Source organism: Poeciliopsis prolifica, unplaced genomic scaffold (assembly GCF_027474105.1).
Source record: "Poeciliopsis prolifica strain line A6 unplaced genomic scaffold, Auburn_PproV2 SCAFFOLD006, whole genome shotgun sequence".
Taxonomy (NCBI): domain Eukaryota; kingdom Metazoa; phylum Chordata; class Actinopteri; order Cyprinodontiformes; family Poeciliidae; genus Poeciliopsis; species Poeciliopsis prolifica.
This window is the reverse complement of record NW_026562381.1, coordinates 13,211,628-13,225,301: the sequence shown is the minus strand read 5'-3', so window position 1 is coordinate 13,225,301 and position 13,674 is coordinate 13,211,628. Positions and strand designations below refer to the sequence as shown.

Sequence of the window (13,674 nt, the reverse complement as noted above, 5' to 3'; positions counted from 1 at the left end):
GTGACATAATTTTTTTTTTTAAAACATACACATTTATAGTAATGTATAAATATATAAATGTGTTACATATTTCATACTTAAACTCTCCATAGAAATGTTAGAAAGTTTGCCACAAATTGTGGAAAAGTTAAAAAAAAAAGCTGCAATATTTTTTTCCAGGTCAACAAAGTGGATCAGATTCAGAGACAGAAGCTGGTAAAAGTTGACAGTCTGGCCGTGTCCTGCCTCTCCGCTGTTGTTTTGCAGATGTTCATTAGCATGTAGCTAACCCCCTCCGGCTGGCAGCTCCGCCCCCTGCGCGGTGATTGGCGGGGCTGTTACTGGAGCTGTCAGCTCTGCTCCGGGAAGCTTCGCTCTCCTCAGTCCAGGCTGCAGCTTCACACAGGCTGACCGGGGGCCAGCGGCAGAAGCGCTCCCTTTTGTTAGCAGCTCCAACCGGATCCATGCAGGACGACGCCGTTTTTGGAAAATGATCATCTGTACGAGTAAAATGGAGTACCCCCTAATATCGCAGTGCAAGCGGGTCCAGAAGCAGGTAAGGCTGGGATTATACGTGTAAGCCTGGGAAGTCAAAACCGTTCATTCATTTGTCTCTCTGTCAAGAAAACGGCCTCCACTCTTTACAGGCGCTTGAAACGAAGCCTCCCTTTTCTTTTAATCGTTAATTACATATTCTCGTTGCTGTCAGTTGAACTGGAAGTTAGTTTGGTTAATTTGTTTTCAGATAGGAAACTTTGAAACAAAGTGTAAGTCTTAGACGCTGAAGTTGGCCTTCGATTTGGAACTTGTGTAAAGGGTTATTCCGCATCTTTATGGATAATCCGATCTTTAATGATCTCCAGATAAAAATCTAACATTTTTATCTGGACATCACAGTAAAAACCTACGTTAACGACACAACCTTCAAAAACAGTTTATAATTTATGTTGCTGTTATTGGTCTTTTCAAAGCCCAAAAAGGGCTATTTCATGTTTTTTAGTACCTCATGAAGGTTTTAAAGCCTCAACTGTCAGGAAGGTTAAACCCGGACTGACATTTGTCATTCTGACTATAGATTACTCAGGGTTTCATACAGTTTTAATTTGTGAATCCCTTATTCTATCACTCAAAACATAAACAAGGCAATTTAAAGCTATTTATAAGTATTTTTGCCCGTCTTTAAGTCAGAAACCACAATGGTTATGACGGGTCAAACCTAGAAAGGATTATGCTACAAGGATGAACCCGTTTTAAAAACACAGTTGTGAAATTGCAAAATCCGTATTATGAATGTGAGACCATAAGAAATTATGATTTAATGGATTATAAAAACCACAATAAACAGACATAATACTGATCAGACTATTTAGGACAACTTTTAATAATCATGAAACCTTTATTCTATAAGTGAAACAACAAAAAGGGGCAATTTGAAAGCTTTTTTTTTTTTTTTTTTTTTCAAAATTGCAGCATTAGGGCCAAATTAGATTTGGTCAACTATAAAAACCAAAGTAGTTTGACAGTCAAACCTTTACTGGATTATTTAACACCTGTTGTATATTCTTTGATATAGAAAACATTATTCTTTATTGTCAAATTAGCACAAGCATGAAATTTCTAATAGAATAGCCAAGCCTATGATGGACTACAGTAGTCAAATAAGTAAGGAAACTGTTTATGATGTGTTTTACCTGTGTTTTTTAATATTAGCACCACCCTATAGTGGATTAATTTTGAAAACTTGAAGCTCAATCTTGAGCAAAAGTAATCTATGCTAAGAAGAGTTTACAAAACCAATTGTAATATGAAAAATTATTCTATTAACCTTTTTTTTTTAAATCAATGCTTTTATAACATTAATCTCACAATGATGCAGTCTGTGGCTATTTAAGCTGATGTACAAATCAAAAACGGCTTCAATTTTGCATTTTCTTGTGTTCTTACAAACAAAATTTAAGTTTCTCATATCACAGACTGTATTTTAAAGAGTCTTTATGCGATGTTTAATAATTCAGTTCAGGTTTGATCAGTTTAAATACTTTAAACTGAAATTATAGCTCATTTTTAAAAAGTATGAAAGCTGCGAAATGGCCTTTACTGTCATTTCGAATCGGAACCCAACTTCAGCGCAGCAACGTTAACTGTAGCGGCTGTAGTTTGCTAGCGCTAGCAAACGAAAAATAGGCGAACCGAACTTCTAACGTTAACATGGATGGCTCAGGAAATGGGTCAGAAACTCAGATTAAACACTTCAAGTGACCGGATGATGTTTATTTGGTTTATTTCTGGCTTCCTCGCCATTAAAGTGGTTTTTCATCACCAGCCGTTAAAATGTCACGTAAAGCTCGAGCCTTCTGCGTTGAGACGTTAATCGGAGAGTTGATCTAAAAACGGCTGTTTTTATAGAAGAGGAAACAAGGACAAGATGTTGGGAGCTGGGTTTCGATGACAGAAACGTCTCCTCTACTGTACCGTCTTCTTCTTCCTTTTTTTCTTTTCTTTTTTTTTCTCCCTTCTGTCATTTTAAAATTTGAGGCCGAGTGTATTTTGAATTTTATTGCGCTGGAGATAAACGAGAAACGGCTGGGGACGTTTCTGTGGATGAAGCTGCAGGTGAAGGTGACATCATCTCAGGGTTTGAGGAGGAAAAGAGGTGTTTCAGTGTGGTGTGAAGTAATGCAGTGCCATTTAATTACTGCTGTTTTATATGCATGAACAAAATAATGTGATAATTGTGTTAAACCACGTTAACAGACTGATTTCTCAGCTGTACGGCAGCCCTTGTGAGCGTCCTTATTGTGCTGTTTTTCGCCTGAACTGGACTGCCAATCAAAGTTGTTTTTCTCCTCTGAGTGTTGTTTTCCGCTTTGCAACAGAAAGGGGGCGCTGTGCCGAACGCAGTCCAACAAAGACATGTTTTTGCTGCAGATTGTGGAGTACAGAAATGCAATAAAACAGACAGCCTCGCGAGCTGCAGTTCTGGTTTCATTTCAGCATGTGCCACTTTTTCTCCTCTTTCCTTTGTCTTCACAGTTCCTCATCGCTGATGACATATAACTTCATATTTCATTTTTAAAGAGCTTCTTGTGTTGGGGAATAAACTTCAATAAGTATAGCCTTTTATCAGTGAAATCTTCCTTGCTCTACCTACCTGCCTTGTTTACAGTCAGATATAATCACTCACTGATGTATATGGGTTTATTTAGTTCTTTGTTTCTCCTGGCAGTGCTGCTCCAACCCCCCTCCTTTTGCTCTGTGCAGCTGGGTTGTTTTGCATTACTCCTTGAGTTCAGGTTGCAGAGCCAAAATCTGTCCCGAGTTCTTGTTTCCGGAAAGGAGGAAAGGGGGTGTTAATGTTTTCTGATAACGATGGGCAATCTCTCCAAGATCAGTCAGAATGCAGATTGAATGTCCCTCCCTTGTATCTGCATTATTCACTCTTAGAAAGAAAGCTTGCGTCATTCCTCCATTTCTTTGTGTGTCATCTTGGACCCTTGCTCCTCTTCATATTGCAACTTGCACAGGGCTGCTGTTTTTCTGCCAGTGATCAAAGCTTGTCTTTGTCTGCATTTACCTATCCTCCCCTCTGTGACGTCACCCATGTTTTTCATTTCTCTTCTTCCTCATGCGACCTCTCCGATCAACACACAGTGTCATTAAGTAGAAAGTGTCAGCCCTCTCACAGATTAAGTTTATTTGCACACTTCTAAATGTTTAAGATCACCAAACAGAACCAAAATCTATTAAAATGTTAGTTTGTAAATTGTCCAGTTTGTTAAACCAATAATTAGTTGGGATTATCCACATTTTTGGTCTGATTACTGCCAGACATAGACATTTAATTATATATAAAACATGTCTAATTTTATAAAGTAGGTGATTATACAGAAGTGGAGAGAACATAAAAATTAATGAGTTCACAAAAGAACACACAACAAATCCTTATCAGTGCAGACTTTACTTACCTCTGATATTAGCAGTAAAACATGGTGGTGGCAGTGTGATGATCTGGGGTTGTTTTGCTGCATTAGGGCGGGACGCCTTGCCTTAAGAATGTTAATCACAGGCCTTAAATTTTGTCATGGCTCAGCCTGTCGCAGTAAGCAATAAATCAATGAATTAATCACATGATAAATTTAAAAAAGCTCAATTTCCATTGGCTTCACTTGTTTTTTTTTTCTTGTACCAAAACTGGATGACAAAAGTTTTCAGGCTGGTGCTTTGGTCTCAACTAGCCCCTCTTTTTGAAGCACAGAAACTTCATAATTCATTTTATTTATTGTTTTATTTGTTTTGGACATTTAAAATGTATAGCAGTTACAGTTTTAAATGTTCTTTCGAATTTAAAGCTTATTGATCTTTGAGAGAGTGTGCCATTACCATTATAATATTTGGAAATGGTATCAAAACAACATTATTGTTTATCACAATAACTTCTGGGACAATTTATCATCCAGCAAAATGAGTTATCATGACAGGCCAGATTATTTAATATCGTATTGTTCTTTTTTTGCTTTTTTGTCAACCAAAAGACTAGGTCAACTCTGTGCAAACAAGCTTTTAAGCTGGAGCTATATGCAGTGTAAAAAGACCCACCAACAGACAATTTACCAGGTCCCCATCCAACTCTTATAATAACATGTTTTTCAAAAGGACCAAAATTCAATTGAAGGTGGCATTAAAAAGATCTTAAAAATGTACTTTCTCACTAACCCTGCAGGGGAGCAATGGGAGTAGGATTTATGCTCTCTACTAGAAAATCCGTCCATCCTTGATCTTAAGATGTGCTCAATCACACCTGGGTTAATCAGCAGGAAAATGATCCAAAACACACAACTCAAAAAAACAAAGAAAGTCCTAGTCAAAGCACAAACTTCAATCAAATGGAGATGCTGAGCAGGTTGCCTAAAATATAGCAGAGAAGGACAAAATTCCTCATTAGTGATGTAATTGCTTCCAATAGTCACACAGAAATGGGGTATTTAGTTTATTTACCAGCTTGTTTTCTAAATCAAATAGACATTTAATTTGATTTAAATTTTACATATTGACTCAGGTGATCTTTGCAACATTTGTGACAGGAAATCTACAAGGTGGCCTTTTTTCTCAGCTCTGTGCCGATGACCTCTTCAGAGTTTGGAAATTTTTGAAGTCTGTTGTGATCTGAGTATTTAAACACTTTATTATTCTGATTAAATCACAACAGATATTTAGGTTTGGTAACCAGAGTGTGCTTTGTAATGCACACACAGCTGTCTAGATGATTTCTCCTTGTTGTTTGATGCATCCTCCCACACATGGTTCTCACTTCTTATTTTTTTTCTTCTTGTGTGGGTGTGTTTTTTTTCAAGTAGTTAGGCAGGCAGGCAGTAGGGAATACTTTATCAAAAAGTCTCATTTGTTTTTATCCAGTAAAGATCAACATAGTCTTTTTAAAACTCCTTTTAAACACAGTAAGAATGACTTTCATGAAAGCTTTTCCCCAATGGGTGACTGCATCTTTCATTTTGCTGCTGTCAGCAGACAGATGTTGTTTAAGAGGTAGGATGTGTCATTTCCTGTTTTGTGAATCCTCAACTTTACTGTAGTTCCTGTTTCTGTCTTGATTTCTCTGTCAGACTTTGTCCAGACATGTTAGAAATTAAAACCCAACCCCCAATTTCCTAATCAATTACGTGGGATGCCAGTGATGACTAAGACCATCTCCTCACCCGGTGTAAGACCAACTTTTGACACTTGTGTTGTTAAATCAGATTTCAAAATCACATCTATGGACTCTGGTATTTGGAGGATTTGTTACTTAAACTGTTTTTCTTTTAACTACTACACTAACACATTTTGAGTAGATCTCTAATCTCTTGTCTGAAACTGCTACTTTTAGTTGAAAGTTATTGTACATAAATTTATGAGACTATTGCCAACAGCGGCTACTTCCTTGGCTATTCTGAAGCCAGATATTGATCAGATTAATGTTTAGCTGGCACTGGAAAATGAAAAAGAGACCAGTCATTTGCATAGCACTGGAGAGGCTAACAACTAGCATGTTGATGCTGGTGGCTGCACTCTGTGTTTTCTGACTTCCCGTTTCATTTTATGATTGATTTCACAGGAATAGTGTGTAAACACATTCACCTATGCAAAAGCAAGAAGTGCTTTACACCAGAGTTAGTGTAACAGCACTGGCATCTGGTTGTTGATCACATGATTTGTGTGATGCAATAAATTTGTTTTCATTGCAGGTTTGCAAAAAACATTCATTTTGACAGTTTAAAAAAAACACGTCATCCTGGAGCAAAAACTTTATCAAATAAGTTTGGGGTTTTGTATTTGTTAATCATATTTTCACAATTTTATAGTTAATGGAAACATAGCTATTGAGTCAAAATGTGAAAGCCATAGATTATTTTCCTTTCACTGAAGAATTATGCACCATTTTGTGAAAATCTGTCACTCAAAATCTGAATAAAAGACATTGATGTGATAAAACATGGAAAGATCTCAGAGGTAGAATAGTTTCGCAAGCCTTATAAATTCTGCCAGAAATTTCTCAATCAGCCGCTTCATGTGTCATTTACCCTAAAAATGGAAGTGTGATCACTCAACATCGCAATCTGAGCCCATTCTACCATGAGGAGGAATAAAAATAGGCCCGTGCCTCCCGACATGTTAGGTCCTTGAGAAATGAGGCGTGTTTTCTGCAGCGCAGGCCTCTAAAATGCTACTTGGAGCAACACTGCTCCTTTCAGCGATCCGGCCAGCTAGCGCTCCATGGAGCAGTAACCTAGATTCAGCAACCAGGCATGCTAATCAGTAGCGCTTGTGTTCGAGGAGTAACACCCATGTGAATGCGCTCTTATAGGCCTTTGATTGGCAGCCACCTGTGCTCTCCACATTCTCCTCCTTCACTATTTCTTGTGGGCGCCGACAGGCTGGAGAAGGTCAGGGTCTGTGCCTCAGCATGTTTCTTCCAACTCCAACCCCCTTGGTTACTTTGCTTTTTATGAAACTATAAGATGAAGGTATTGTTCATAAGGATCGAGCTGGTTACCGAGTCCTTTAGGACTATTTGGGTCATGAGGTGGAGCTTACTGCAGGATCAGGCAGGAACCATCATCCCCTGTAAGGAGAAGTGAAATACCACATGGAGCTTTGAGCCAGATAAACATGCTGCTGAATACTAAAGAGCCATACGGGGCTTAGGTGCAAAAACAAGCTCTGCCACTCTCTGTTCGAACCGATCGCAGAGCTGTGAAAAAGTATTTGCCTCGTTTCTCCACACAAACTATTTTTATCTCAGGCAAAGATGATATGAGTAAATAAAGTACAGTTTTTAATTTGCTTCACTTGTTAAGAGATGAAGCCATCAGAAACCTAGGATGAAAAAGTAATCACCCCATACGTCTATACCAGAAGTGTTCTGTGCCACTGAACCGCCATTTTGGTAGGCAAGAGGAAAGCATAGATGAATCATAGCTAGGAGACCAACAACACGAGTGCTCAAAAATTGTAATCAAGTAATAGATGTAATATACTTATTGCTTATAAGTTGGATAGGAATGAGGTGAGCGATAGTGCCAAGCTTGTTTATTGTTGTCATAGCAACTGCCATGAGAGTTAGTCACTGATACCTACCAAGATGGCTGCCAGCCACAAAGTTTTCAGAAGTGTGACATTAAATGAAAACTACTGTATGTAGCCTCTGACCGTCAACACAGAAATGTTTTTTTATAAAACAGGAAAGATTTTAACTGTTCTCCCCTCCACCCACAGAGAAATAATACTTTTTTCTCCTGCTAACAAGGGTAGGTTGGTTTCGCTAGCTTTTATTTCCTTATTAAAATAAAATTTCAGTTTTCTTTTTATTTCCTCTTTTTTTATTTACTTTATTTGTTTCTCTGGTTTAAGCATGAGGCAGAACAGACAGTCAGATCCAGATAAAGTTGGAAAGTTTCTGCATTTGAAGTTGAAGTGAAAGTGTTTGATCTATCCAGAAGAACTGGATCTGTGGCTCCTGAACACCTTTTCCTAGAAGCCGTTATATCATGCAGAGAGAAGGAAAACAAGCTTATAAATGTCTACCGGTGAGGGCCGGCCAGCCTCCAGCTCTACATGGGTCTGTTTCTGTTGGCCCCGGGCCCCTCAGTGCAGTCGCTCCCATGTTTGAATCTTTGGCCTCCTCCACGTCTTCTATCCTCACCGAGCTTCCCTCTTTCAGGCCTCCTCCGCTCAGTCTTCATATTAATTTCTTCATCTTTGCTTCCTCAGTGTAAAGCCCTTTTTCAAATGGCATTTTTTGTGCGTTTTCTTTTTTTCTCTCTTACTTTCAGCTTTCAAATAAACAAGTTAATCCAGCGTCTCGACTTCATTAGATGAACATCAAACAAACTAAAGAAGCCCCTCTTTCTTGTGAACACCATCCGACTTTGTGTCTGTTAAGATGTTGTTTGGGTGCTTGTTGAATTTCTAGGAAAAATAAAGTCAGGAATGCGTTAACTCTCCTGTGGCGCCGCCGCTCTTCTTCCAAAACGGCCCCTCTTCCTCTGATTTAAGGTGTGGAACATGACTCCGGTCCAAAGCGCAGCCTGAGCCCGCCGTCACATGATGCTGGACGCTCCAACTTCATCTTGAGCCAAGGCGTTCCTGGCTATAAATCTAAGGGCCGTAATGGCTGTGAAGGGAGGATGGCGCTGTTCTGCTCATGTTTACGTCTGTTTCGTTGGATTTAGAGGAAGAGTTTCTGGATGCCTTTTGGTTCTCGTAGTAGTGGTGGACATTTATTGTATCGTTCAGCATTTATCATAAAAAGTTGGATTGCCGTAATATATTTTGGATATTGATGGTAAATAAAAAACAAAACTGATGGTATTATTAGAAATGTTATTTTTGTTGAGTTCTCCACTATTTGTTCCATGGAAACATCAATAAATGTCATCAAATTAGAAATTGTCAAATTTCAGTCACAATGTGCAGTTTAGTGAAGTAAATCACAATTTTTAATCAACTTTCTGGAGCTTTTATATTATGTTATAATGATATTTCCTGGAGTGTTGCTTTGATTATTCCTTTAATCTCCATATAAACCATTCAACTGAGCAAACCGCCTTGGTGGCCTTAGCTCCGCCTTCGAGACGCAGCTCTTCCTCTGAGTTGCAGCTTCCAAGCATCCCCCACACAGCTCCTTCAGACTAGCCAGCAGCAAGCAGCAAAGACAGGGTGGAACTTCACATCAGCTGAGCTACTTCTCCATGCAATGCTGGTAAAATGCCGTTAAAGGGTTAATAGAGGAGCCATGTTGTGATGGCTTTGTGAAGGCAAAGTTTAAGAAAGAGCAGATGTCTCTGTCTGTCTAATGCATAATATTCAGTTCTTATAATAACTGAATTTAACATAATTGCTTGATTATGCTATAAAAGGGCACTATGTACCTGGAAAACAACCTTTTAAGAAACACGTATTGTCCTAAAGAAGCTGGGAATGTTGTGTTTGTGGCGTGATGAGGCTGTGCCTGCATTCACAGCCATACAGTTACCTAAAGCAGTAACAATAAATACTTTTAATTGTCATAATCTTTATTGTTATTAAAATAACGTCAGTCCGTATTGCCCACCCCTGTCTCCTAACTGCGATTCTCTGAATTATTTTGTCTTAACAGTGAGAAAAGCAGATCCTCTTGATTGGATTTTGTTTCATAGTTACTTCCTCGGCCTCGTTTTTCTGAAACAATGGGTGGATCGTACTTTGTTCCACCGTTTCCCCGCCACAAACCAACCTGCCGTCTGTTTGTTCTGGTTTCTGCAGGTGATGGTGAACGGCGAGAAGGAGCGCATGTCCTTACTGAAAGCGCTGGTCAGCAGGGGGAGCGTGGACGCCGTGTCGCAGCAGATGGCGTCCCACCCCCAGTATCTGGAGAGCTTCCTGCGCACCCAGCACTACATCCTGCACATGGACGGCCCCCTGCCGCTGCCGTACCGCCATTACATCGCCATCATGGTGGGTGACCTGGCTGCTGACGCCGGAAGCGCTCGGCTTCAGCTGCTCCGTTCTTTTAAAACTTCCCCTCTGAACGCCCCTCTACAGGCGGCGGCCCGTTATCACTGCAGCTACCTGGTGTGCCTGCACTCGGCCCATTTCCTGAGGGCCGGCGGGGACCCCCTGTGGTTGCAGGGTCTGGAAGCGGCTCCACCTCGTCTTCGCCTGCTTGACCACATAAACAAGGTGCTGGCCCACCAGCCCTGGCTCGCCGCCTGCTCCCACATTCAGGTACGCAGAGCTTATTCAGCTACGCTAAGCTAACGTAAACTTAAATCCATCGTCTGGAATGGAAACACTGAGACACAAGAGGCTCATGGTAGCTCTGGAGGAGCTGCAGAGATGAATAATCTTAGTTGTACACTGTTTTTCTCCAGCAAGAAGAAATTAACTGTTGAATAAAAGTTAAATTTAAAGCTACAGTGTGTAACTTTCACAACAATATGGTTTTTACATGTTTTTCAGAACTGTTTTACATAATATTTAACGTGAGACAGATAATCTATGAAAAGATCAAACTCCTCCACTTCCTGCCACGACTCGCTCCCGGTCAAAAACAATAAACAATACATGTTTATGTTTGCGCTGCTGGATGTGTCAGTGGTGACAAAACATCTTACCGTTTCAGGAAAAACGTTTTTCTGCTGTTATCAGTGGACATGCTAACGAGCCTTAATTATTTTCAATAATTAATTTATTAGTTTTCACTTCAATAATGCAGACCCATTCAATAAACTCAAATACTATTGAAAGTCCATCACATCATATAACCTTTATTTCTCCTAATTATAATATTCTGATAACAAATAATAAAAACACAACATTCAAAATCTGAATATTTCAAAAGATCATGTTTGCTTAATAGAAAGCATGTTTAATACCTCCAAAAGGTCGTTACTTTCTAATGTTATCCTTTAATCTCTATATTAATGTATTAAACACGTTCCAGCCAGTCAGATCAATCAGCGCTGAGCGTCTTGTTTTGCCTCTGCGTCGTCTCCAGTCGCTGCTGAAGGCCGGTGAGCAGTGCTGGTCGCTGGCCGAGCTGGTGCAGGCCGTGGTCATCCTGGCCCACTGCCACTCGCTCTGCAGCTTCGTCTTCGGTTGCGACACGGACTCGGACCTCGCCCACCTCGCCAAATCTCCCAACGGCACCCCACCGACCTTCTGCCCCTTTGATGCTGCCAACGGCAACGCCAACGTGCCTCAGTCGCTCAGGCAACCCTCCCAACATATCACACGGCGACGGGTAAGAAACCAGACTTCAGCTGGAGACACAAAATGTTCATTAATGCCGTCATAAACAATTGTTTTAGTAATCAAGTAATATGTTAATTATTCTGATGATTAGTTAAGTAATCGAGTAAGAAATCTGATTAAATAGAATATTGGTAAATAATGCCAGAACAGCAGCGTCAATATTGGCCCAAATGTTCATATTTGTTCATTCCTAACAATTAACTTTCTGTAGCTTAGAAAATTAGAAACTGTTGCAAATGAACATGAAGCAATTCATTTAAACACGAGAGCATCATGTTCAGCTTTAATCGTATCGAAGGAAAGACGTATCTGAACTTTTATTGTTTTCTAACTGGCTTAAGCTGCTTGTAAATGAAAACATGAGACATGAAAGCCAGTGTAACTGATTCATTTTCACCCTTTAACTACTTAATAATTCTGGCCAAAGACTTTTTGTTCCTTAGCTAATAAATGTTTTTGTTTTACATACTGTGTCATTTGTGACATTAGATGATTTCTTATCACAGGAGAAGATATGTTGTAAATATAGAATAAGTATTTTCACCCTGGGTTCGTTTTCGTGCCAACAGTCTTTGGACTCGAGCTGCGACATGGTTTGCCTGAAGGAGAGGATCCAGAAGTCCCAGGATGAGCAGGAGAAGAGAGAGGAGCGTCTCCTGCAGGCGCAGACTCTCCAGCAAACAGGTAGCAGAAATAAACAAACCACCAGTCAGAGCGGCTGTTGACGCTCTGACGGCGCTCCGGGGTGTGAAATCTGAGCGAAAGCCTCACTCTCCCCTCCACTCCGCTCACCGACTCCCCTTTTTAGATGTGGAAGACGAGGAGGAGATGCTGAGCTTCGCAGATCCATCACGTTTCATCACAGACCCCGACTTCTGCTACCAGGAGTTCGCCCGGCGTGACGAGGATCACCTCCAGGTGCTCAGAGTTCAGGTGAGGCCAGGCATCGGTAAACGAGAGAGTCAGCGCCGACACTGAATGCAAACATTGATCTGTTTGATCAAACTTCCTGTATCCCTAAAAACAAAATATTCTTCTAATGTATTTATAAATAAAAAATGTATTTATAAAATGTATTTATGAATAAAAAATAATGGAAAATCTAAACACTATACTGCTTTTATAAAATTGTCAGACTGGTTTACGTCTTTATGGCTCTTATTAAATATTTTGGATGGTTTTAATCATTCAGTCTTCTGTAAATTGATGGATTTGTCTCGTTATTTTTTATTTTTTTCAGGATTACTCCTGGGAAGTACACGGCTTCTCCCTGATCAACAGATTGTACTCGGACATCGGTCACCTGCTGGACGACAGGTTCAGGAGCGTCACTTCGCTCCCGTCGCTGCACAGCTCCGACCTGAAGAGAGCCATCTGGAATTACATCCATTATGTGTTAGGAATACGGTAAGACCACCAGCACACCGAATTAAAACCAAAACATGAGCTGCTCCTGCCCATCTACTAGATAAACATCTGCCGACTTTTGTTCTCAGTTATGATGATTATGACTACGTGGAGGTGAACCAGCTGCTGGAGCGAGACCTGAAGCTGTACATCAAGGCTGTGGCCTGTTTTCCAGACGTCACTAAAACCCCGGTGTGTCCGCTGAGCTGGACTCTGCTGAAAGCCTCAGAACGGGTAAGACAGGATTTCACCGGCCCGTTACAGAAACCAGCATTTACAGGTTCTGCCTGAAAAAACTAAATTCATTTGTACAAAGATCTAACTTCAGAAGCAGCTTTTCAAAGTCGACTAGCAGATTCTGCTTTTTTTGATTTTCTGAATTATTTCAGAGATTAATTTCTGATTGTAAAGTTCCCTTTTAGTTCCAAAATTATACTCAAGTAAAAGTAGGACGACTTCAACTTTTGTTTACTTAAGTAAAAGTAAAAAGTAGCCGTAGGCAAAATGCAGCACAATATTTTTTTCTAAGTAATTTCCTTTCAATGTAGAACAAAATTTATCAAAAACTGCCGGTGTGTCCTTTCATTATCACCTGAAATCCACAATATTCTCGCTTATCGGGACAATTTATGTCCAGCTGAATTTGATATGCTTACAGGCGTATTTGAGGAGAAGCTCTGTCTTCTTCTTCTGTCCTCAGATACACGTCAACTTGCTGATCATGGAGGCCCGGCTGCAGGCGGAGCTCCTCTATGCTTTAAGAGCCATCACTCGCTATATGATTGCCTGAATCGCTGGTTCAGACGGCCTCCGGTACAGAGAGACCCTGAGAGGATGAGGAACGTTGAACTGCGGTGACGCGGGGCGGGAAGCGGCAGATTCAACGTGTTTATTATGCCCCTTCCCCCACATCTCTCACCTTTCTCAGAAAACATCCTGCCTCTCTAAAGGTTATGTGCAATTATTAGTAGTAATTTTAAAATTTCCCTGTTGTCTTGT

At 40.3% G+C, this 13,674-nt stretch overlaps 1 protein-coding gene across 1 annotated transcript; it reads left to right on the top strand.

The window, feature by feature from the left end:
• The first annotated feature begins 320 nt into the window (after positions 1 to 320).
• Positions 321 to 13,660, top strand: LOC129360639 (sestrin-3-like). Its single transcript, XM_055030964.1, has 9 exons — positions 321 to 535; positions 9,778 to 9,969; positions 10,057 to 10,239; positions 11,012 to 11,257; positions 11,838 to 11,952; positions 12,077 to 12,201; positions 12,509 to 12,675; positions 12,765 to 12,909; positions 13,376 to 13,660. The coding sequence occupies exons 1-9, from the start codon at positions 470 to 472 to the stop codon at positions 13,463 to 13,465; spliced, it is 1,329 nt and encodes a 442-aa protein (XP_054886939.1). The 5' UTR covers positions 321 to 469; the 3' UTR covers positions 13,466 to 13,660.
• Positions 13,661 to 13,674: the final 14 nt, after the last annotated feature.